Source organism: Choloepus didactylus, chromosome 8, assembly GCF_015220235.1.
Source record: "Choloepus didactylus isolate mChoDid1 chromosome 8, mChoDid1.pri, whole genome shotgun sequence".
Taxonomy (NCBI): Eukaryota; Metazoa; Chordata; class Mammalia; order Pilosa; family Megalonychidae; genus Choloepus; species Choloepus didactylus.
In genome coordinates this window covers 105052446-105078912 of record NC_051314.1, presented here as the reverse complement: position 1 = coordinate 105078912, position 26467 = coordinate 105052446, and the positions used below count along the sequence as shown (strand labels likewise).

At 41.8% G+C, this 26467-nt stretch overlaps 1 protein-coding gene across 1 annotated transcript; it reads left to right on the top strand.

Moving 5' to 3' along the window:
- The first annotated feature begins 3885 nt into the window (after positions 1-3885).
- On the top strand, positions 3886-26467 carry KLHL42 (kelch like family member 42). Its single transcript, XM_037847324.1, has 3 exons — positions 3886-5335; positions 17227-17420; positions 21426-26467. The coding sequence occupies exons 1-3, from the start codon at positions 4464-4466 to the stop codon at positions 21875-21877; spliced, it is 1518 nt and encodes a 505-aa protein (XP_037703252.1). The 5' UTR covers positions 3886-4463; the 3' UTR covers positions 21878-26467.

Below are 26467 nucleotides of genomic sequence, written 5' to 3'. Positions count from 1 at the left end.
CCTTCTAGCTATTCCAACACACTAAAAACTAAAAAGAGATAACTATATGATGCATAAGAATAACCTCCAGAATGACCTCTTGACTCCATTTGAAATCTCTCAGCCACTGAAACTTTATTGTGTTTCATTTCCCTTCCCCCTTTTGGTCAAGAAGACTTTTTCAAGCCCATGATGCCAGGTCCAGGTTCATCACCACGAGTCATGTTCCACATTGACAGGGAGATTTACATCCCCAGGAGTCATGTCCCACATTGTCAGGGAGATTTAGACCCCTGGGAGTCATGTCCCTTGTAGTGAGTTTACCTGCTGAGTTGGCTTAGAGAGAGAGGCCACATCTGAGCAACAAGAGAGGCTGAACCTATTTTTTAAAGGCCTAATGTAAAATTCTATCTTTCAGTGTCTCTAAAGAAAGCTCTACATCAAATTTTGTAATAGCTCTTCATTGTACATACTTTTACTCAGCACCTCAGTTTCCTTGGTTGTAAAATAGTGTAAAGATGATATTATAAACCATGTACCACAGACTGGGCACATAATAAACAATGTGCTAGTTAACTATTGTTATATATTATTTGCTTTCCAATTTTTCATTGTTAAAAGCAATACTGTGATGAACATCTTGTACTTACATTTTTTCTGCTTGCTAGGGCAAAAGGTATATTTTCCATAAATTCTTAAAGAAATAGCCTAACTATGTATATGACCATTAGTTTAGTTTTTTGTAAAACAGATAGCAATACAAAGTGAAGTGACTCATAGCATGACAAAGACCAACATATCTATAAAATTATTCCTCCAGTTGTATATACAAGCAATATTTTCATGAAACCTAAAAATAAAGTTTTAGGTCATTTGTGAATAAGGAGTTTATATTGCTTTGAATTTGCATTTCTAGCTTGACAGAAAACTTAATGTGTGAATTGTTAAAATGATATGATCTTTAAAGACGCTCCAGGTCCTAAATGACATTATTATCATTATGGGGACCAAAAAGCTTGTGGAATCAGTGCCCAGTATTATCAGACTAATACCCCAGATTCCCTGCCCAGGCTGATCTTGCTCCAGTGATATTAGCATGCTCAAATTGCCTTTTTAATACAGATCCTTCTTTGAGCGTGACATTTTTTTGGTCTGTTCTAAAAAGGCAAGAAAATACCGGCCTGAAGCATATCTATGTCAGTTGGGAAACAAAAGCATCCATTGGTGAAAGATTCTAAAGGGACAGTGGAAAGACTAAGACTCTGTTCTTGGCTGACCTACTGAATCTGGCTTTGTCACTCAATAAGGCACAAATAAATCCCAGATCCAAGCCTCTTCTATACGGCATCTCCCAGCAAAAGTTCCCAAGCTTACTGCCCAGTTTTGCACTTGGACCTTGACTTTCTCAAAACAGTTGCTAAACGCATGGTCATTCACCCCCAAAGTACCTGAGAATGTCTTGATTGCACCCTCACTGAAAACAGAAGCAGGAGAGGTAGGTGGGAAAGTGGTGTTTTATCAGCACTGACTTAAAAGGCAGGTGAAACAAGGTTAAGAGCTGGAAGTTTTACATGGAATCCAAGAAAACAGCTCAATGATACAAGTCATAGGTCCATCTTTTTTCCTTCCTCTTCCCATAGAGGCCAGAATCTACCAGATTTTTTTCTATTTTTTAAAAAAATTTCAGTTTGCTTCACCAAACTTCACTTTGAAGGAGCCAAATTACACAATAAGAAGCACAAATGTGGCCAGATTGTATTGAAAGGAGTTCATGTCTTACTGATAGGACTTTTGTTTCCTTTCTCTGATTTTTTTTACTCTGCCTAATGTAAAATATTAATTATCATTGTAGGCTGTATATCCTGTTTGAAATAGGGGACATGTAATTATGAAGAAGATATTATTTAACAACTTGTCATCCAAGAAGAAAGCAGAAGCTAGTAATTAAAAAACAAAAAAGTAAATCCCCTAAAGCTCTGCCCTGGGTGGGGGTGGGGAGACCCTTTGAAAAACAAATCTAAGGTTTTTTAAAGCTTAATTTATACACACACAGACACATACCACAAAAGCATATGTGAGAGAATAGTGTAATGAATCCTCATGAACCTTTCACCCAGCTCCAATAATTATCAACATTTTGTTAATTTTGTTTCTCTTTCTCCCTACTTTTTTCTTTATTTTAAAGCATGTCCCAGAAATGATTTCACTCTTTATACTCAGTATACACCCTTAACGTTTTGTAAAAATATAATTTTAAAAACATAATATTATGAAATTAGTACAGCTAACAAGATAAAATTAATAATTTATTAATATGTGATACATTTCTATCAGGTTGGATTTTTCTGTGCCCTGATAGTACAGTTAATTCTGTGGCCGGATGTGGACCTAATGGTGAAGTGGGGGTTCAATGGCAGGTGCTGCCTGCTTATTAGCTTTGTGATCTCAGGCAGGGCCCAATATTGCGGGCTGTAAAATAAGGGACTGGATGGGATGGATTTTAAGCTTCTTTCTGGCCCAATTATTCTACCCAAATACAAATGATAAATATTAATGGCAGAGAATATCATCAGAATATGTGATGTAAGGAACTTTTTTTGTTAAGGAAAAATGGAGTTATACTTAGATCTAGTTTTGCTTTTTTACATTGAATATTTGAAGCCATTTTGATTCCTTCTGATAATTGTGTTCCATAACTGTGGAAATGAAAAGCATAATGTAAAAACTCGAGAAAGAAAAAGTGAAATCACAGGCACTCACCTAGCCTGATACTTATTCTACCTTGAGGAAAGATCCTTTAGTAAACCAGTGGGGAGTGAGGGTTATCTCTTGGTGAGTTTCCCCCTTCCTTACGTTAAATGTTAATTAGCATTATAGGATGTCCATTCTCTTTGGAATAGAGGGAATATACTCATGAAGAAGACATTATTTAACAATTTAACATTCAAGAAGAAAATTGAAGCATGTAACTAAAAAAAAAAAAAAAATTCCAAACACATCTCTCTCCCATCTTGAAAACTATTACAGTTGGTTCTCAGATCTTGGTTTGGGAGGTTTTGAAGGGTTCTTTGTAAGAGTGAACCCACCCTCGTGCCCTCTTCCAATCACTACCCCTCCTAGGACCTAAAATAATCTAGCAATACCCCCTCCCCCCTTTTCTGGGATTACTTCGCGTCTCATGTGCAACACAAGGGTCCTTCCTATTAATTGGGGTGAACTTTACATTTGCAATGCTCAGTGGGAGAAGACAGGAAGAGATGGTCTTTCAAGTACTCCTCAGATTGCTGGGGTGGGGGGAAGTGGGGTAGGGTGGTGAGAAAATCCACCTCTGTAGGCAAATGTGAGCAAAAGCGCCCAGACTTGATGTCTAAAGACAACATTTTGTAATGGCTAACCCACTAAATCGAAGTAGGAAAAGCAATGGTTGCTAGAAAAGTATTTGTTGGAAAATATGACAAAAGAAAAAATGCAGTGTGATCTAACTTTATTTAGTTGAATTGTGCTTCAGTCTTTCTTCTAATAGCATGATGAGAATAAGAGAGGGTCCTAGCCTCAAAGACAAGCTCCCCGACCCTATTCATCCAGTGCACCCGACGCGCTGAGCCCTACAGAACCGGCCACCATCTGCCTGGGCCTTCTGCAAAATGGCTCCTACACGATGACCAAACCGAAGAGTCAACTCTAGGTGCCACCGACATGTCCAGAGACTGCAGGTATACCTCAGCTTTCTAGAACACGATGCTGGACTGGGCCAAATGAACAACCCCAGCTTTGCTGTCTTTTTGACTCCCTGGACCCCCAAACTGCCTTTGCCTTCATTCCTTTTTTCCCACGCCCGTTCTTTTTCCCTGTAAAGCAGAATGGAAGAAAACACAAACTGGTTAATCTCCCTGCTTTCCCACCCGTGCATCATTTCAGACTCAGGCAGGCGACAGAGCCCGTGCGCACTGGGCGTGCCAGGAGGCTGCGGGGACGCGCGCCCGTCCTGCTCCAGCCGTCTGCGCGTCGGCGTCCCGGGAGCGCGAGGCCCGCAGCCTCCAGCTCTCCCCGAAGCCGGATCCAGTTCGCAGGTCTAGCGGGATGCAGGGGTCCTGCGGGCGGAAGTGAGAGGGGACGCGTGGGAGGAGGCTGCAGGCTGGGGGTTGGGATACCCTCCCCGACTGACGCCGCCCGCAGAGTCCAAGCAGGACCTGAGGCCGCCTCCCGACGTCGGGAGCGCCCGAGCTGGGCCTTTTTTGGAGTGGAGGGAGACGAGAAGGGCCGAGCCGCAGCTTTCGGGACAGGAGGAGGGGCTGCCTCGCGGGCTCCGCCGGGACCCAGCAAAGCCGAGCGAGCGCGGGAGCGGGCGGCCCTTCGCCTGCCTCCTCCTCCTCCCGAGCCGCCGTCCCTCCGCTAGCCCAACCCGGAACCCGGCGAGCGCGTGGGGGCGGGGACGAGAGCGCGCAGATCTGGCGGGAACCCCCTCATCCTGCGGCTCCCCAGTCATGTCGGCGGAGGAGATGGTGCAGATCCGCCTGGAAGACCGCTGCTACCCGGTGAGCAAGAGGAAGCTCATCGAGCAGAGCGACTACTTCCGCGCCCTTTACCGCTCCGGCATGCGCGAGGCCCTGAGCCAGGAAGCCGGCGGCCCTGAGGTGCAGCAGCTGCGCGGCCTCAGCGCCCCGGGCCTGCGGCTGGTGCTGGACTTCATCAACGCCGGCGGGGCTCGCGAAGGCTGGCTCCTGGGCCAGCGTGGGGAGAAGGGCGGCGGGGTGGAGGAAGAGGAGGAGATGGACGAGGTGAGCCTGCTGTCTGAGCTGGTGGAAGCGGCCTCCTTCCTGCAGGTCACGTCCCTGCTGCAGCTGCTTCTGTCCCAGGTGCGGCTCAGCAACTGCTTGGAGATGTATCGCCTGGCGCAGGTGTACGGGCTGCCCGACCTGCAGGAGGCCTGCCTGCGCTTCATGGTCGTCCACTTCCACGAAGTGCTGTGCAAACCCCAGTTCCACCTCCTGGGGTCTCCTCCCCAATCCCCAGGGGACGTCAGCCTGAAGCAAAGGCTGAGGGAGGCCCGCATGACTGGGACTGCGGTCCTCGTGGCCCTGGGGGACTTCTTGGGGGGACCTCTGGCCCCGCACCCCTACCAGGGGGAGCCCCCGTCCATGCTCAGGTACGAGGAAATGACTGAACGTTGGTTCCCGCTGGCCAACAATCTTCCTCCGGACCTGGTGAATGTCAGGGGTTACGGGTCGGCCATTCTGGACAACTACCTCTTCATAGTGGGCGGGTACAGGATCACTAGCCAGGAGATCTCCGCTGCGCACTCCTACAACCCCAGCACCAACGGGTGGCTCCAGGTGGCCTCGATGAACCAGAAGAGGTAAGCACCCAGTGCTGCTTCTTTGACATTCATTCACGTGTTCATGAATTCACTCCGCTGATGTTTACTGGGCAGTAACAGGAGGCTGTGCTGAGGTGGAAGTGACATCTTCAGGAGTGTTGCTGGCCTCGACTCTGGCAAAATTCCCAGTGAACTCTGAACTTACAAGGAAGAGGCCCCAATGGGGTCAGCTAGCTCACTAGTTTCCCTGAAGTTGTTGCACCTTTAGGCAAAACTGCTTTCTTTGCCTCTATCCTAGTGAAAAAAAATGATTTTGTGGTTTCCTAGAAGGATACTTTCTAAGGGAAACTGCCTTTTTTTTTTTTTTTTTTTTAAACACAGTTTTACTTTTTACTTTTTAGGATCTGATCCTGATTATGAAGACACCCTGAGCAGTAACGTTAATGCTGATTTGGGGGGATTTTTTTTTTTTTTTTCCCATTAATGATTTGAAGTCCACATTGAGTCACCAATCCAGTATCAGGAGATAGAGATAATCATTAGAATTTTATTTATATTAGTTATATGGGATTTCTTTTTCTTATTTTTTTATCCTCTCTTTTGCATCTTCCTTCCCATTCAGCCATCACCATTGACCCAAGCTTGAGCCTGGCAGTGGTCACCTACAATACTGGAATGTTTCCATCTACCCCAGACTTCTCCTTTCCCATCCTGTGTGTCCCTTCCACCGTGAACGTGGTGACTTGAAGAAAGGCAAAGAAGAGGAGGAGCTTGAGGGGTGAAAAAGTAGGGAGAGGAGCCAGCAAAAGAACAGAAAAAAGGAGAACAAAGAGCAGATGAAGGCAGAGATGGTAGGAAAGAAAGATCGTAGAGCCCAAGATGGCCCAGAGCCATTCAGAAGAGGGAGAAGAATCAGTACAGCCCACACAAGGGTAGGAATACCCTTTCTTTTGGTCCACCTGTTTCCATCTCAGGCCCCACCATCGCCCCTGCCCTGAAGTGTGGAGCAAGGAGTCGGTGACCCGCAGCCAGTCCAAGAACAGTCTTAGCAGAGATGGGAAGGGCCGAGGGTCCCCCCAGGCCAGGGATTCTTTGGAGAACACTGGCTTTATACCTACTATAACATAAGATTCATTTTGCAAAGTCTTCCTTTTGCTAAAAATAAAAGTAATACAAGTTATTATAGAAAACTGGAAAAATGAAAACAAATGAAGAAGCAGAAAGACTGTCACTCCTACCCCCTCTTCCTGGAGGTAACATCTATCTACAGGTTGGCATATGTACTTCCAGTCCCTTTTAAATGCATTTTTCTTACACCATTGAGGTGATAGCATATTTAAATTGTGATATCAGAAATACTATTTTTACAGAAAAATTTGAAGGGCTTTAACTGAAGTAACAGAAACATTGCCTGATTATGGGCAGTGCCCAGATGAGGGTGGAAGGCCCAGACCTTTCTCTGTGGCGTCTGACTCTCCAGCTGCATCAGTTGTTTCTCAACACTCCATCCCCAGCCCCACAACTCGAAAACACCATCACACAGAGTTCTTTTTTTGTTTTCTTTACAAGTCTTCTGTAGTCTTTTAGTTTTTGCCCCAGAAATGCCCTTTCTGTTGTCTTTGAAAAGATAAACAAACCATTGAAGTATTGTGTGCATTATAATTCTTGAAAAATGAAAATGAGATGGAAAACTATAGAGTAAAAAATAAAAGTGCATATATAGACACATGTTACATGTTATAAATATATACTCAAAAGCTGTATTTATATAAATAGATTCTAAGTGTGCTCATTGTGGTTAACAATGGGGAAATGTATGTATATATGCATGGGTATCTGGGGCTGTGTATGCACCTTTTTCATAGTTATTTTTTACTCTAAAATTGGTTAATTCTAATTATTATAGCACTTGTTATTTCCACTTAATATATTGTATCAGTTTTTTTTTTTTTTCTGTGCCAACAAATGTAGATCCATCTCACACCTTTTGGTGGCTGTAGAATATTCAAGCCTATGGATATACCATAATGTATTTAGCCATTTCCTTATTATTTAGGTTGCTTCCGTTTGCCATTATAAACAATGCTATATTAAACATCCTAGTATGTGTGTGAGTTTTAGTGGGCATGTGTGAGTTAGTTCCATATGGCAAATTCCTAGAACCTTAGGTTAGGTGGGGCAAAGTATATGCACATTTAAAATCTTGGTAAGCTCCTGCCAAATTGCTCATCAAAGAATTGTTCACATTTCATCTGCCACTAGCATTGTTTGAGCTTGCCAGTTCCTTACATTCTTGACAACACAAGATACTCTTTTTTTTAAAAAAATGTTTACCAATTTAATGGGCAGAAGCACTGGTGTGAATTTCCCTGATTAGTAGAGACACTCTTCTTTTCATATGTTTATTGTCCATTTGTATTTCTTTTGTAAATTGCCTTTGCCAATTTTTTTTAAAAATTGGCTTATTTATCTTTTTCATATTCATTTGAGAATACAGATATTAATCTTGTGCATTATCTAATATTGCACCTATTTTCCCCATCTTTATTTTATGATGGGGTTGAAAAATAAAATGCCTGAAGTGACCACCCAGGTAACATCAGTGTGGAGGTGTGGGTGGGAGTGATGGTGAAACAGAGCGCTACTGCCCATCAGGAGGGGGCTCCACCTCTCAGCCACCACCAGCTAGTGCCAAATGGATGGGGAAATACCATGGTGTTGCCACAGCCATGTTTGTATGTGACATAAAACAAAAAAAAAAACACTTTGTGGAGCAAACAAAGTGCAGCCCAGAACTGGCCTTGTGGGCTACTGTTTTCAGACTTCAGTCTTGTGTACTCTTTGTAAAGAAATTTGAACATTTTTCATAGTTGAAGTTATCTCGTGTGTCCTGTGAGTGTTGTTTCTTGCATTGGAGAGGCTTTTCCAGGGAAGGACATAAAAGTACTCACCTGTATCATGTCCTCATATTTTATAGTTTTTCCTTTTTACATTTAGACCTTGAATTTGTTAGGGATTTATTTTCATATAAGGTATAAGGTAAGGTTGTAACATTTTTTCTAAATGCACTAGTAGTTCCAATCCTTCTGAAGGTGATCTGCAAAACCACTGTTATATGCTATTTCCTGTTTCCACATTGGCAGATTGGCCGTATTTGCATCAACAACACGTTTTTTTTTTTTTTTTTTTTTTTTTTTTTTTTTTTTTTTAATGTTACTGTCACTTATTGTCTGGTAGAACAAGAACAAATATCTCTTTGTTCTTTTTTTTTTTATCCTCTTTGCTATTTTTTGCACATTTTCTCTTTCATATAAACTTTAGAATCAGCTTGTCAAGTTCCAGTAAAAAGTCCTGTTGGGATTTTGGTTGGGATTATATTGTATTTACAGGTTAATTTGCAGGAGGGTTCACAGCTTTGTGAAACTACTAGCTAGAAAAATGTCTGTTTTTTTTCTGAGTAGTTAGGTCTTTGGTCCTTTTTGGTTTTCTCTATTACCTTTGTGTAGTCTGCCTATTTCTTATTAGAATTAATCTTAGGTATTGTAGTTATTGTGGGTTTTTCCCCTCTATGGATAATTTTTCCACTATGTTTCCTAATTGGTTATTGATGTTGTATTGGGATTTGTACCCTTCTTTATTTCCCTCATGCTTTGACTCAGGTTTGGCATCATCTCTTCCAGGAGTCCCTTCCTGAAGTTTCAGTTGGGCTGAATGCTCCAAGTCTATGCCCCCCTAGCATCTCATGTCCACTCCCCACCTTGGATCAAAATTCTCTTTGTCTGTCCCCCTTGCAATCATGAACTATGACTTATCAAGAGCTTATGTACAGGGTTGCCTCATTTAATCGTGCTTGGCTTCATTGTGCTTTGTGGATATTGCGTTTTTTTCCAAATTGAAGGTTTGTGGCAACCTCACATCGAACAAGCTATTGGCACCATTTTTCCAACAGCATGTGCTCACTTCATGTTTGTGTCACATTTTAGTTAAGGTGTGTACACTTGATAGACTACAGCATAGTGTAAGCATAACTTTTATAATCACTGGGAAACCAAAAATTCATGTGACTCTCTTTATTGCAGCGGTATTGAACCAAAACCACAAGATTGTATATTCCTACTGCTGATGTGTGCAGTGCATAATAGGTGCTTAAAACACATGCTTTATTTTGAATTGTGGGATACATTTTTACATTATGTAAATAAAAGTAAGTGTATACTTTGATATTCTGCTGTTAAAATGTAACATTATATTGAACACTTTTACCTTGAAAGAGTCATCCTAGTTAATTGTAAAAGCTAGCTAGCAGTAGGTAGCATCTAACTGAACACTTAATTCTGTACCAGGTGCTATTTCTACTGATTTGCATGCATTATCTCACCAGTTCTATACAAGGACCATCTTAGGCATGTTTCCATTTTACAGAGGCAGTATTTGAGGCACAGGAAAGTTAAGTGAATTGCCCAAGGGTGTGTTGTCATTGGGGAATCAAAATGTAAATATCCATTGGACTGATGCATCCATGTAACTGTTTAGACTGATTACAACTTTTGGCATATAGACTTAAAGTGACCATATTTAAGCAGATTTTCCCTTGTTTAGTGAAAAAAATTATGTTCTTTCAATAAGTGGAGCACAGATATTTTGTGTCTTGGTACATGATACTAGACTGCTTTTGAGACTTTCATCATGTGTGCATCAGCTTCACCCCAGTTTTTCCAATCCTGGGTGTCAGTAATAAAAATATGTACTTTATTTCCTTTATGCCCAACATTTTTCCAGTCACCACTGGGGATATAGAAACATAGTTCCTGCTCTCAGGGAGTTTAAAATTGAGTCTAGGTGATGTGATGAGTAAAGGTGAAAGGAGATTGTTCCTGTGTAATGCATCCAGGATAGGTTCTGCATTGGAGGAGACTTGGAACCTTGAGTAAGAAAAGTTTGGTTTCTGGTTACACAGCATTTCACATTGACCTGGTTTCACATTTGTGGAGGACTGCATTTGGGATATGTTAGTACTGTCTTTTACCTTAATGAAGGGGTCAAATGCACAGCAGCCCACTTTCTCCAGGGGTTCAATCCCCGCAGTGATCTCAGAATCGTAAATAACAAGGGGCAGTCAAGAACCCTAGGATAGAGATTTTATAAAAGCCCTCTGTAATCCAGAGAAAATGGTGCTGTGTGACTGGCAGTGAAAAAAGAAAGGAAGAAAGATAGAAAAAGTTTAGTGTAGTGTCCATGTGATTGAAAATGGCAGCATCAGTACCCAGCACTCTGAGAAGATGCTTTGAGGTCCAAGTATGCAACACTACCCAGTGGTCTGAACATGATTTGATCTCAGGGGTTGTCGGCTCCAAACTGTTCACATGAAGAAAATCTTGTGTGACCACACACCTACTTGCATTCCTTACTCTAGTTAGGGATTGCTGACGGGAACTGGCCACAGTTGTGGCAGTCGAGCCACTTGAGCCACTAAAGTTCCCTCTTTCTAAAGTTGTCTCGAGGCGGGGCAAGATGGCGGAGTGGTGAGGAGCAGAATTTCGTCCCTCCCCTAGAGCAGCTGGCAATTACCCAAGAACTATATGAAACAGTGTTTTCAGGGTCTCCAGTAACCAGTCACACATTGGACACAAGTTTGGAATTGGAGGAAAAGCTGAGATCGCAGCGAACATTTAAGTTCCCTGGACCAGGGGTCTGGCGCCCCTCCCCACCCAGACCTCACAGACTGTCTTGCTGCCGGTTCCCTGAAAGGGGGGGGGGGACAAAAAACAGCAATCTGCTGAGGGCAAGAAGGGAGGCTCAACCCAGCCTCAACTGCAGAATTAATTAACAAATTAATTAACTAACTTTGGGAGCTAGGGTGCTAAAGAAGGGCTGGGCTCCGAGAAGTGGGGGCACGTAAAAGCGGGCACCCATTCCCAGACTCCAAAAAAGCCATTTTTTTTTTTCCCCTACATTTTGTCCCTTCTGGCTTCTCACTGATCCCTTATCTTCTTGCATTTCAGTAGCCCCTGGCAGGGGTGGAACTGAAGCGGTTGGAGAGTAATTATCAGACAATAGCCCAAAGCATATCTTTAAATGCTCTATTCTGACACTGACAAAACTTCCAGGCTGGGGAAAGATTTTTAAAAGAGACTCTTTTTTTTTTTTTTCCTTTTTTCTTTTTCTTGATTTCTATTCTTTTTTTTTTAAATCTAAAAGTAATATATGTGGTTATTTTCTATCGGAAAGCCCAGGTTGAGGGACTAGGCTGGGCTTGGGGGAGACAGAGTACCCACAGTGTCTTTGAATTCCGTATTCACTACTGAAGGCCTCCACCCCCGTCTTTAATTGGCAACTCAGGCTGACCAAGGAATCTACCTGGAGAGGCCCCAAAGAGGAGAGAGGAGAAGGGAATAGTGCCCCTGAGAGATAACTGGAGTTCTGAGGGTTGGGAGAGTGGAGGGAGGTCCAGCTCAACTGGCAGTCTTCCTTCTGGGAACTCAGACCCCAGGGGCTGGAATTCAGATTCTGGCTTCAGTCAGCCACGCCCCTGACAGGATCAGAGTCACCAGGAGAACTAAAGTCTCCACACCTCCTTACACTGGTGGGGGAGCTGCGGGCTGGCCAGCGCCACCTGCTGGACAGGAGAGGAAAAGCACCAATTCTAAAGGCCTCATAGGAGGGTCTCATTCTCAGGAAAACTCCATACCCTCCCAATGAGACCTGGGCCTCACTAGACTGGGAAAATCTGACTAGAGTCGACCATATCTGAGGAGACCCACTCACAAAAAGGTTACATAGAGGCAGAGCAAGAAACAGAAAAAACAAGAGGGGAAGAATTCTGATCAACTAAGTAGAACCTAAGTTAGAGGTCTAGAATAAGTTGAACTGAATAACAGAGGCCAGAGAACTAAGCCAACCAACAAGAAAACCACTAGGTAAAAGACAGAAAACAAGCTCCAAAATAAACTAATCAAGAGAATCAGATGCCTAGACAACTTAAGACAACAAGCCATACCAGGAAACACGAAAACATGGACCAGCCAAAGGAAGAAACTAATTGCTCAGCTGAGACACAGGAGTGGAGGCAACTAATGCTAAATAAATTTGATGAAATGAAGGAAGATATAGCAAAAGAGCTGAAGGATATAAAGAAGACACTGGCTGACCATAAAGAAGAATTCATAAACTTAAAAAAACAAATGGCAGAACTCATGGGAATGAAGGCCACAATGGAGGAGAGGAAAAACACAGTGGAGGGACACAACAGTAGATTTGAACAGGCAGAAGAAAGGATCAGTGAACTGGAAGACAGGTCATTCGAATTCATACACACAAAAGAACAGATGGTGAAAAAAATGGAAAAATATGAGCAGGGTCTTAGGGAGCTGAGTGACAACATGAAACGCACAAATATACGTGTTATGGGTATCCCAGAAGGAGAAGAGAGGGGAAAAGGGGCAGAAAGAGTAATAGAAGACATATTCACTGAAAATTTCCCAACTCTTTTAAAAGACAGAAAATTAGAGATTCAAGAAGTACAATGTACCCCAAATAGAATAGATCCCAATAGACCTACTCCAAGACACTTACTGGTCAGATTGTCCAATGTCAAAGACAAAGAGAGGATTCTGAAAGCAGCAAGAGAAAAGCAATCCATCACATACAAGGGAAGGTCAATAAGACTATGTACAGATTTCTCTGCAGAAACCATGGAGGCAAGAAGACAGTGGCATGATATATTTAAGATACTGAAAGAGAAGAACTGCCAACCAAGAATTCTATATCCAGCAAAACTTTCCTTCAAAAATGAGGGAGAGATTAAAACATTTTCAGACAAACAGACACTGAGAAAGTTTGTGAATAAGAGACTGGCACTACAAGAAATACTAAAGGGAGTGCTACAGGCTGATAGGAAAATACAGGAGAGAGAGAGAGTTGGAGAAGAGTGCAGAAATGAAGATTATCAGGAAAGGTAAAAGGAGAGGAAAAAATAAGATATGACATATAAATTCCAAAAAACAAAATGGTAGTAGAAAGTACTGCCCTTACAGTAATAACACTAAATGTAAATGGATTAAACTCCCCAATAAAAAGACACAGACTGGCAGAATGGATTAAAAAACAGGACCCATCTATATGCTGTCTAAAGTTGTCTCTAGCCTCTTCCATTGCTCTGCCCTTTTGCTCAGAAATGGAGTTGGGGATATGTCCTCCTCTTCTATGCATGAAGATAGCAAGGCCCAGAGAGAGACTCAGCAAACAAAAAAACAGTCTGTGGGCAGAGACGGATTTAAATTGTCAGCCCTCGTGTGGCTTAGGCTGTCCCTTATCCTCTGAGCCCAAGTTTAACATTTTCCTAGCTTTTGTGAATTCACGGAACCTTTGAGAAGTTTTGTCTTGTATGGTTAGTGTTGCAGTGGAGCTCAGAAATAGCGCAGAGGAAAGCAAACTTTATGTATATTCATCCTGCCAATTTAATTTTGGCTAAAAGTTTTAATTGCTCTGTGCACTGGAGTTTTTCAGAGATGGTAGTAGATAGCAACAATGATTAATTCTGTTTTCTGACCTTTCCTCTTCTCCCATTCCTGGCGCCTTGTGGAAATTCATACATGAGGAAATGGCAGAAGGCAGGCAGTGGAAGGGGAAAGACGGGTCCTGGCGCCTTGTGGAAATTCATACATGAGGAAATGGCAGAAGGCAGGCAGTGGAAGGGGAAAGACGGGGCAAAAAGATCTGGCTGGTCCACAGACTGCACAGCCATCTTCTGAGTGGTTGAGAAAGGACTTGAGACTGATCTTGGCATGTCACTCTATATATTGCTCTAATGGTAACTGACTTCTCTCTATAGCTAGTCATAAGAACGGCTAATACGTTGAAGTCTTTCTGTTGCTGGGCATTGTGGTTACTACTTTAGATGTCCCTGCACATCTCATGCTCACAATATCCCTGAGATAGATACTGTTGGCCCCATGTTCCCAATGAGAAGAACTGAGGCTCAGTGAGTTACATTAACTTGCACATAGTCACAGGCCAGTGCTCTAAGCCGACCAGATCTCTATGCCATCCTGCCTCCTTACGTTTGTATATAGTTATTATGAATCCTTGATATCTGTGCACTGCTATTTAGCCTGTTTAATGTTAACTTAGCTTTTGAGGATTTAAAGAGCATTTTCTTTCTAAGTGAAGTAGAAGTTAAATCTATTTTTTTCTCATTTGTTTAGTTCTGTTTAACACTGCAAGTAAGTCAAGTGTGCACCTACCACAAACTATTTGTTATTTGGTTTAAAAATTCTTCTTTTTGCCTCCTGAATGTAGTATATTAGGGATCAATATTAAGAAAACACTCTAGAGATGGTAATTTTTTAAAGTAATGGAACGCTTGGATTCACATCTTTGCCGTTCAGGAGGTAGTGGGAGTTATTTTCAGAAAGTTGGAAATGAGGCGCTAAGTGGTAAGCATTTGAAGATGAGAGAGGACTTTGTACCAAGACCCAGAGCACATCACGGCCAGTGACTGTTGCAGTTGACAAATGACAAAACCCACCCTCCTGAAATTAAGAAACTCTTACCTTATGTCGTGCAGAAAGACAGCCACTAGAATGCCAACAGAGAATGATTTCTTTCTGCAAGTATTTCCCTTTTCAACTCTTACTACGTGTCAGGTATCGTGTTCTTTTTATCCCCACTTCACGGGTGGGGAAACTAGACTCAGAGATGCTCAGTCACTTTCCTGAGGTCACACAGCTGTTGAGTAACAGAGCTGGGATTTTGCTGTAGAAGCCCATGCTCCCAAACCTTAGCAGTATGACTCTTTGTTGAGTGAACTGTTTTTAAATGGCAATTTTGTCTTAAAACAAACTCAGCATTGAAAAGTGAGTCTCTTCTCTTCATGTTAAGTTGAGCATTTTGGGGTCTGAAGAGATGGAATTGTTTACCTTAACTGTTTATTCATTCAATCCCCAAAAGAAGCTCCTTTTGTGTTTGCCTAGGACAAATGATTATGCTGGATGAACACTAAAAACTGTTTTGATCTCACAAAATTTACTATGCACCTCCTTTTGGGAGCAAAAACAAATTGTGGATTGGTAAAATTTAGTGCTTATTTACAGGCTTTATTTCCTTTGGTTCCCCAACTTTTCACATACAGAGAGGGCATCATGGTCAGATTTTAAGGACCATTGGCAGCAGAAAATGTAAGCACCATGAACCAAGGACCCCCCAGTAGCTGCCACCCTGGTGGAGCTGTTGGCCTGCAGACTTGAATGGCTAGCCGAGTTGAATGGACAATATGAGGTTCTTAATGAAGGATGCTCTGTTCACTCTCTGATTTGGAAAACAAACCTAAACCAAAACTCATTTACATCACAGGCTCCTTTAAAATCTTACTTTTGTTGTTAAACTAGGTAGTTATCACTAATACATTTCCTATGTCCTTGCTTACCATTATTTATTGAACACCTGCCAGTCAATCAGGCTTGGGCTGCTTGTTTACTGCTGCTTCTCAGTCTGCCCTGTTGCATCCTTTTTTTTTTTTTAAATGCCCGTTTGTGTCCGCTACACCTTTTCTTTCTTAGGATACTGTTTTCATCCATTATGTTTTTGAAAAACCGCTGTGTTGGAGTTAGGGCTTCTGGGTTCATGTGATTTAGCTTCTTTATTTCAAACATTAGGAAACTGAGAAATGTAATAATAGCATCTTAGCTCTTGCAGCTGTTTCTCCCAAACCACTTGATTTAGTGATCCCGATTATCCTGTGATGGTCCTATCCCCACTTGAGAGATGAGGAAGTTAAGTGGCTGTGCCAGGGCCAGTTGTGGGCATCAGCAGAGCTGGGGCTAGAACCAGGGTCTCCAGGCTGGGCCCCGGGTCTGCCTGCTGCCTGCTGCCCCTTCTCCCACCACCGCAGACCCGAGGCCGTCCACATCTCACAGCATAGTGTCCCAGCACGCCCACATCTTCATCCTTCCTGGCTTTCAGAGAATCAAGTGCACTTTGTGCTACATTGAAACAAATTAATTTTGACTTACTTTTCTTTTCTTTTTTTTTTCCAAAATGCATTGCTTTATTTCCTCATAAGGCAGCCATACATTAGAAACCTTGAGAATGTGACAGTCACATTGACTTACTTTTCAATTCAGAAGTCACAAGACTTTTATCTAGAGTCCGAAACCAATGAGCAGTGTTTACTTTTAGTACTGAATATGTGGCTTGAAATCAGTATGTTTCTGTTTTTTAAAACTATTTAGTTTCATAGTAGATGAGCATTTGTTGATCTAAGTGTTTGCTGAGTTAACGTGTGATTACCTTAAGAATGCTGGATCAAAATATTTTTAATTAGCTCTCTTCCCACTTGATGTCTTGTGAAGCAACACATAAGCTCGCTCGTGTGGAGGAGGGAGGCCTAGCAACGTTCTCAGGGTGCATTCCTGGTAAAGAGGCCTCCGGGATCACCCTTTCCAGGCACTCTTTGCATGAGTCTTCAGCTGCTTGTCTGTGGAGGCAGCCCTTGTGTGCCTCTAAGATGGAGTCTTCCCACTTGGTAGAAAGAATGAGATAAACATTCTGAGTGGAGAGACAAGGGGGTGAGGTGAGTGCTGCTTCTCCCTTACCACTTGCTCCTGCCCCTGAAAGAAAGTATTGGGTTGAGGGTGAACTAAGTGTCTGGTTCTCGGCTTAAGACTGAGCAAGGTTAGTCCTTGTGACACTGAACTACTTACCTCCAGTTGCTGAAGTTTGGAGAATGCTCCTTTGCTGTAGAAACCTGGGACAAGGGTGGAGTTTGAGCAGCCATCCAGCCACCCCTCTGCTCTCAGGCAGAACAGCGTCCGACTTAGATAATTTTCTTCAAATATCCAGCAGTCTCTGCACCCTGCTCTAAAAGCTCATGCCATCATCTTATTTTTTCGTGGACAGAAGGACTGACTGTGAGCCCTGTGTCTCTCTTTCAGGTCTAACTTCAAACTTGTGGCTGTGAATTCAAAACTCTATGCCATTGGCGGGCAGGCTGTTTCTAATGTTGAGTGTTACAATCCTGAGCAGGATGCGTGGAATTTTGTGGCACCATTACCAAATCCCCTGGCCGAGTTCTCTGCATGTGAGTGTAAGGGGAAAATTTATGTCATTGGAGGATACACGACTAGAGGTAAGTGGAGGTGCCAAGTAGGGGGGTGCTTGTGTGTGCGCTTCGGCAGCCTGGGAAAGGGCACGAGAACACAAGGAAGCACCCAGGGAAGTCACGCGTATGACTTTATGCATTCAGTATTACATATTTGCATATCTGAAAGGAAGAGAGTCCTGCACAGCAGGGGTGGTTTGGACAGGGGGAGCTTTTAATGATTTGATGTGAGCATGAGAATTGACTTGTGGATCTAGGTGGGTTGTGAAAAAAAATAGGTCTTTTCCTTTAGCTGTTGGAAAACCAGCCTGTGTTCAGGCACCTTATGGCTTGGCTGGGCCTGATCTGTGTGGGTTGTCTCACTTCTCTCTGAGGTTGGGTAGGTCATTGGAGGGGAGCATTGTCTGGGTAACTCCCTCTCCCAACCTCAGGCATCCTCTACCCACTCTCTGCCTAACACTGGGGAAGTTAGTGCTTAAGTATCCGTGCAGTTTCCTCCCTCCTTGATCACAAGTATATCAGGTTTAAGTTCAGGAGACTCTCCTCGAGGCCTTTGTTCCCGTATCACAGGAGAAATGAGAACTTGTCTGCAAAAGGAACCTTTTTCCTGATGGTGGGGGGAGGGGAGGGTGCTTGTGCTATTTATTAAACTCTATGTATGTGTTTTCCACTTTTTTGTGGGCATTTCATAGTTAATAACTCAGAGAAGAAAAAGTTTCCCCAACAGGTTTTATACTGTTCTTGGTAGGAAAGCAGCTCATGTGATGGTGATAGAAAACAGCATGGCTGTGGTAAGAAGGCAGCAGTGGGTGACCCAGAAACAGTCTGCTTTTCTTCTTCTACCCCGTCCCCTGCCCCCTAAAGCAGTTGCCCCAAGTTATCTCTTTGGCAAGGAAAATTGATTTCTGCATTTGGTCTGTCAGGCTGTGTAAAGCCCAGAACTTACAGAAAATGTATAATTGAACGTCTAGGACTTTTTAGTCACATTAAAGTAGTAGAGTTATCATCGTTATAGTTGGTATAGCAAACTAACCTAACACTCCTTTAAATGCTTATGGGGCAGCGCCCTCCAACCCTGGCCGAGAGCTCAGAGGAAGGTCTGCTGCTCCTGTTGGGCAGTATCTAACCTTATGGAACAATGCCAAGAACCCAAATCCATGTGCTGATACGGAGCGCAAATAGCTGACAAATTATTTTCACCATATCCAAATGTGTCTTTTGGGGGGAATTTATATTATAGGGAGAAGCTACATGTTGTAGGGTATTTTACGTGCATCAGATTTACTTTTTTTTTTTTTGGTGATGGAAAAACATTTTGATTACTACTTCTTAGAATGCTTCTGAGGAGTTGAATTGGTGGGGAGGGTGGTGGGTAGTGTGTGAGCATTTAAGGAGAGCCACTGACAAAGAGAAGTATATTGGAAGCTTTTTTGTTTGTTTTTTTCCTTTCCTAGTTTTCCTCATTTGCAGAGCAATTCCCAGAGTCCCTCCCTGGTGACTCTTTCCATTGACGATAATTGCCATCTCTTTCTTTACAAATAATTGAAAAAATATGAGACCCAACAGTATTTCTTTTACCTTTAACGTTGGTGTTCATGTTCCAGGGATCAACTTGAGATGCTTAAACTAAACCAGACCTCCAGAGAACTCCTGTGTGTGTATTTGAAGCTGTGCACGCATGTGTGTATGAGAGAGGGTTTTCTCCTAGAAAAGTAAATACTCAGCGTTATTTACCTATGTACACTTCTAAGAATTCTAGCATAGAATCAGACATATCCTTTAGGCTGAAATAGTGCCCAGGGGCCCCATGACTTCTCTAACCAGGAGCTGCAGAGCACAGAAGGCAGCAGGGAGCAGTGCACCCCGAGGGACGGGCTGCTGGTAGATTTCCGCTTTTTCCATGACCTTGGCTGAGCAAATTTTCTTTAGATTTCACGTGGAAGACTCTTGCTTGAGTGTTTTCTAGTTTCACAAGCTCCTGCTAATGTACCTTCTTCATTTGGGCCACCTACTGTGATTTCTGTCCTGGATTCCCCAAGCCGGATTGCTCAGGATAGGATGGTTAGGTGAAGTGGATGGAATGATGTTTGTGTCGGGGTTGAGAACTAGTTTTCTAAGATGAGAGGCAGACCAACCCCCTCCCCCAGCTTGGGGCTCTTCCCAGCCCTCCTAATAGTTCCCTGTTTTTTAAACAAATGCAGGGAACAAATTGTCATGAAAAAAAAATATAAGGCCCTAAAGTTTGGTTCTCAGCCTGCTGCATTCTTAAGTTAGGTGAGGCTTTGAAAATTCAAATAATAGTTCACATTTTTAAATTATAGTTATTTAATAATTTTAATTCTTTGGCAGGCACTGAAGAAATTAAAAGAAATTGGGCAAAAAGTAACAGTAGCTGCTGAAAGGTAGAAGGGTGATTTGTCAAATTTCAGAATCAACTCTAAATGTAAGAATGCAAAGATCATTCCACTAACTCAAACCACCTCATCATGATCTGAGTCCTTGTTGGGTGAGGAGAGAAAACATTTACAGAAGACCTTCAGGCCGGGAACTGAGAAAGACGTGGAAGCTGCACTAGAATAAGTCCTTTATTCCTGCGGTGGGAACCCGGGTTTCTAAGGAGCACTTTCTGACAGATTAATAACCAGGCTTCCTTGGGCTATCTCCTAGAAAGAGGTTTATCACCATAGCTATTGTAAAATGAGATACAGGGAGGTATTAGTGTGGGTGGAAACCAGAAGGACAGTTCCCTAAAGCTGTAATAATTCTGAAACCGCTATAGGTTTAGGCGCGCGCACACACACACACACACACACACACACACACACACACACACACAGGATTTGGTTTCCTTTAATTTCCCTCCCTGCCTTCTTAGGAGGTACTTTGCTTTGTACAAAAGGTGGCTGTGGAGGTCTTTAAGCCTTGCTAACTAGGGGATTGGTTCTTCTGTCTCCAAGTGTAAGGACTGAAGGAGGAATAAAACTCTTGAGAAAGTGAGGGCTATCTTTTCTCCCAGCTTGTGCAGCAATCAAAACACCACACTACAGTTGTACTTCAGTTCCTAAGCTGAACTGTGTCCTCCACTGATAGGTTTTATTGTTTGTTAGAACAACAACAACAATAAACAAACAGAAAATGCATTCTTTGTATAACTCACAGCATTTTTTTTTCCGGCTGAGGCTAAAATATTCCATTTATTCTTTCCTAGAGGAGAAAAAAAAAAGAGCAATTAAAAAAATAAAACTAGATACTTCCAGTTTCACAGACATTTTTCAGAAATAGAGTAGATGACATTTATCATCAAATAACTATTAATTTAAAAAAATGTCAAAGTACTCTCTCATCTACTGTCTGATTTAAGCCACACAGTAAAACCGTCTCTTGTGAAATGAGTAGGGGAAGAAGGAAGGGACTTTGTTAGTTTCTTTCCTGTTACAATTGGGAAACAGAATTGCCAAGTGATTCTGTGGCTTCTTAGAAGGCCAGAGGTGAGGCTGTCTTGTGGTTCTCCTGACTTGTAACATTGTGTCCTTTCTTCTAGCTAGTCCCTAGAGATCCTTCTTTGCACACTTGTCATGTTTCTTAGGATCAGCTGGTCAAGAATATATCCTATTGGGGCTCAGCCGGTCTTCTATATCAAATAGTAATTCTGTAGATATTGGTGAGGATTCTGAGGCCCCTATTCTTGGCTTGGTGGTTGGTTCTCAAAGGTGTGAGGGTACCACAGAGGAGGGGATGTGTCCAGATCACAATTGGTCATCTCCCCGGCCTTACAAATTCTTTTGAGTCTTCCAAGGAGGGGACATGCCTGAATGGTGGGTGGGAAGGGGATGAACCTAAATGTTCATCTCTCCTCCCAGCCATTTTGAAACTAATTATTAAAAAAATCATTTTCCCAACCTCTGCTTTTCTGAAATAGTTTTACCTCTGTTAGTAAGTTATGCAGGTGGAGGTAGACATTTTTTTCCATCCTAGGCAGTAAACAGTGTTACTTGTGGCCATGTCATTGTTTGGTTTCTCTCTTGATTTCAGACCGAAACATGAACATCTTGCAGTACTGCCCGTCTTCGGACATCTGGACACTCTTTGAAACATGTGACGTCCACATTCGCAAGCAGCAGATGGTGTCTGTTGAGGAGACCATCTACATCGTGGGGGGCTGTCTCCATGAACTGGGACCCAACCGCAGGAGCAGCCAGAGCGAAGACATGCTCACCGTGCAGTCCTACAACACTGACACCCGCCAGTGGCTCTACCTCAAGGAGAACACGTCCAAATCGGGCTTAAACTTGACTTGTGCGCTCCATAATGACGGCATCTACATCATGAGCAGGGATGTCACCCTGTCAACCAGCTTGGAACATCGAGTTTTTCTCAAGTACAACATCTTTTCAGATAGTTGGGAAGCATTTAGGCGTTTCCCAGCCTTTGGACATAACTTGCTGGTTTCCTCTCTTTATCTGCCCAATAAAGTAGAAACGTGACTGAACTGAAGTGATACTTAAAAGAAACCTGTTCAAAACAAGAAAAAAAATGCAGTGTCCCATTTCAAGGGAGACTGATTTCTAAAGGGATATGTGGGTTAAATTAGTTCATATATTCAGCAGCTGTAAATAAGCTTACTTGAACTAATTACTTGAATATTTGTGGAGAAAAGAGAACAACTTTATTTTTTTTTAATTATTATTTTTGAAAGTATGGGAGCAAATCCACGGTTTTCATCCAAGCTCAGTATCCATGGAGGCCAGTGGCTGAAACTCATCGTCAGGTAGATTTGTTGTGTCTGCTTAGTACAAGGCAAAGTCAGTAATTGGCACAAATCGTATAGATTGTTTTTTAAATCTATTTTATTTAGTTCACTTGAAATATTAATACCTTAAGTGAGAGTTTTCTGTTGTTCTTGTTATCACATTGCTTGGCAAACATCAATGTTTTCATTCCCTCCTCCCCCACACCCAACCACACCCACACATCCTCCTAGCATGTTTAAAATTAGAGTTCTGAGTTCAGATGTTTTATCTGCACACTACTTTTCAGGAACTTAAAACGATGAAACCCTACAGCGAATCCTTGCAAGCATATAGTACTCCCCCAAACCAGCATAAAAACATTCTCAGCTATTTTTCAAGTCCTTTTCTTTTCTTTTTTCTGGCACTTCCTAGTGCTGGGTAAATCGGCGATATACCCTCTCATTTCATTTATGTGGCTGATTGCTGCCTGTCAGATAAATTGCATTGCTAGTCATTCTGTATTATTTAAAACAGAGGTTATATTGTTTAAAAGGGTAGATATATATATTTAATTTGCTCTATAGTCTTAAATTTAAATGGTAAAGAAACACCAAATGAGAAAAATTTTGCCTTGAGGAAATACTTTTATTGTCTTTGTTATTATTTTAAGACTTAAATAAGACAATGCTTATTATTTTTTTTAATCAGGTATCTTTCTGATTTGAGATTAGCCTTTCAAATGGTGCTTTGCTTTTGGGAGGTAAAGTGAGGTAGGGAAGAAGCTCTTATGTAAGAAGTGCAATTGTCTAATGATTTTTTCTGAAATTAGGCAAGGTGCCAAATTCTTGCTTTGGTTGTTAAATCAAATGGAACCCAGCCCAAGTAGTTGTTTGTTTTCGGTAAGTCAGTTAACAATGAATAGAAGCTTCTGCTAATCACAGATCAGCATTCCTTGAAAAATGGATAGGCTTACTTAAGGGAATTTTGTTCTGAATGAAAAACACTTTCTGAAATCCTCTTAACTTTTATAATGGAATCAATCAAACAGTTATCCTCTGTAATAGCAGGCAGAACCCTTCCAGTTATAGAGAGCCTCACTAAAGACCCATAGAAAAACAAAAACTCGCATGACAAATTCATGCATACAACAAATGCTGAGTGCCTGCAGTGTGCCATCCACTGGATAGTATAGGATACTTAATCATTTCAACATAATGCTTCAGTTTATTAAAGGAGTCACTACAGGTTTCTTTACAACATAATCTCCTATTTAATGTAAGGGTCTAGTTATAAACCTTCTATTAGGTAAAATGAGGTAAGCCTTTATTTTGGACATGGAAACGAGCATTCTATTTTGTCACCAAATAATCTTAACAATAGTCTTCTTACAGCACTGTTTAAGGGTTTCTAAGCCATATCTACTTACAAATACTTTGCTATTTTTTTTTTAAACTCTGAACTGAGATCTTCCCATGAATGGTACTTTAATAATAGATTTATATTAATTTATATTTGTTGTAGAATTGAATTCCCAGTGACCTATAATTTCATTACATGTATTTAAAAATCTAATTTATTTTAGTGTTACCTTTTGTTGTAATAGAGCTTAAGTTTGTAAAGCCTTAACCTTATACCCAGAAGATCCTAGCCGATTGAATTAGTTCTAGACAAACAATTGGATATGTGTTATAAAATATGATATTATTCCTGCCAACCAGTTATCTTACTGATTAAATTTTGGGGGTCTGTTTTCCTAATGCCAGCAATTAGATTCTTGGACTAAGTAAAGGCATACTCTCAATCACAAGGCTTTTTTAAAAACCAAGTTAGATGTGTGTGTATGCTTGTGTGCTATAGCGCTCTGTAAGAATCACAGACTTCTGACAGGATTATGTTACTTTGGGCTGTCAGCAGTGCTTGGGAAAAATGGAATGTGCAATAGGGATAGAGCTGTGGGTTTGTGATGTCATTCTTCTCCTGTGTGCACGTCAGCTATGTTGACATTTTGAGCACAGTTTTAATTTAGTTTGCTCTTATTGATGCTAATGATATATTAAAGACTCTACCTAGGAGGAGGGTGATGTTTCTTTGAAAATCCTCTCATCCCCCAGGACACTTCCTTACTCTTTGATAATTCCATCTATTTTCTTACCATCCCATTTCTCTAAATGCTTTAGCCTTCTTTTCTGAGGTGCTTCTGAGGGGTTCTCACCTCCCACCATGGGGAGGGAATCTCCTAGGAGGACCTGGTGACAGCCACCCCGTCAGAAGTACCGTGTATGACAGAGGATGTCCTGAATGGCTGAGAGTGGGTCCTGAGTGTGGGAGAGGGGAGGTTGTTGGTCCTTTTGGTCATTCTTTCTGGTTTTCCCTTAAACACCCCTAGTTACAGAGGTCTCTCTTCTTAGCATCCTTTGCCAGTTTCCCTGAGAAATGTGTAAGAGTTGATTATTTTGACAGTATTGGTTAATTCAATTGGTACTTATAATGAAGTACTAAATTTATGGACACTGGTAAGAAACAAACAAACAAAAAAAGGCTTAAGATTAAGCATGAAAACCAAAGAGAATTTAACTCTGCCATTTCTTTTTTTTTGAACCAAGATCCCAAGTAATTGCAAATGGCTTAGATATCAATTAGAGTTGTACTGAGATGGACACAAACTTTTAAGCTCTTTTCCTAAAAAGGGAGTCATGTTCCCTGCTCTCTTTCAATGCACATTGCTTACTGAGCACTGTGGGTGTGGTGTTTTCAGATTTCCAGGTAGAGTTGTGACCTTCCTGTTTGACCACACAGGTAAATTGAGCCTTCGGCTTGCTGGTCAACCAGTTTTTAGTGAGCAGTGCTTAGTATAGAACCCTCCAGAAGCGGCATCGCAACATGAAGGGCACGTGGGTGAGTATCCACGCCTTCCCCCAGACCAGGGTTGAGAACTATATAAACCTGTGCCACCATCCTTTTCATGGGAGATTAGGAATGAATGTGGCACTCCTTTCCTCTGTGCCAGGACTTGGCTTCAAAATCCATGCCAAATCGGTCCTTCCAGGCATCCAAACCAATCCATCAGAGCAAGAGGAAGTGTTTCCCATCCCTGCCTTTGACATAGTCATAAATGAATTAGGTGGGTAGATATCACCCAGAATGTCTTTGAAAACAATGAACTAATTCAGCTCAGTTCCCAGGTTCCCAGAAATGCTTATTGAGTGTATTCTGTGCAAGATAATGGTAAGAACTGAGGCTAGGGACATAAGCCACAGTCCCTGACCTTGAAGAGCTTACAGCCACATGAAAATGTTAACTGTAACCCTCTTCCCCAGAGCATCCCTTTCAAAGATGCCCCTTGTATTTCTCAGGTCTGCTGGGGCGCTGTGGTCTGGTGGCCTCTGCAGTCTTGGCTCAATCTGCCTGGCAGATTTACTAGCACAATTTACTGGCAGCCATCATGAAACAGTTTTTCTTCAGATTTGAACATCACATCCTATGTTTTATATTTTTGCTGTGTGATTTTTCTCACTATTTTAAAAAGTCTTCTCTATTCTTTTGTGAAAAATTAAGAATCCATGTACTCTACTCTATTGAAAGATGCTCACCAAGCATCACAGCCTTTGCAGCTGAGGGTTCAGTAGCTTGATCCAGGGAGAAGTTGCAAATCCAGGGAAGTGAGTATTAGGGGAGATGTAAGTAGAGAGCAGCATCTATAGCTATGCCTTTAAAACTCTTCCATAAAAAGTATCAATGAAGAAATGTTCATTAAGGCACTGGTCTCAACTAAGTCAATTGATTTTTCCTGGGTGATGACCAAGTATCCATCCTTTTATTCATACACTTGAGTATTTATTTTTCATTTTTTTTTTTAACTTAGGAACACAATATACACTACACACCAATTGACACATGCTGACTTCTGTACTTGATACAACCACTTTATCCATTCTTACTGGAGACAGATTAAATATAAAAGATGGCCAACTTTGAAGATCCAAAAAATGCTGAAATGACTTTTGCAGGTTTGGCTGGTGCTTTCTTAAACATAGTTTATTACTAGGAAAGGAAAGGAAAATATTTGTAATTTGCAAAATTGTGTCATTTTTCTTGGAACAGGGGCTTTTTAGGTCCCCGCAATGTTTTCATAAATAGTAGTCATTTGAGGAAATTTGATAAGATGTGGAATGAAGAATTACATTTTGTTATGATTGATTCTTTCTTTGTGAAAAATGTTGCATTGAGTTTTCAAGTTTAATTGTGGCTTAAAAACATGCATTATCATGTGATTCATTTAAATTCAATGATGTTTATGAAGCACTCACTAAAACAGCATTCGTTTTGTGTTTATAAAGAGAACTA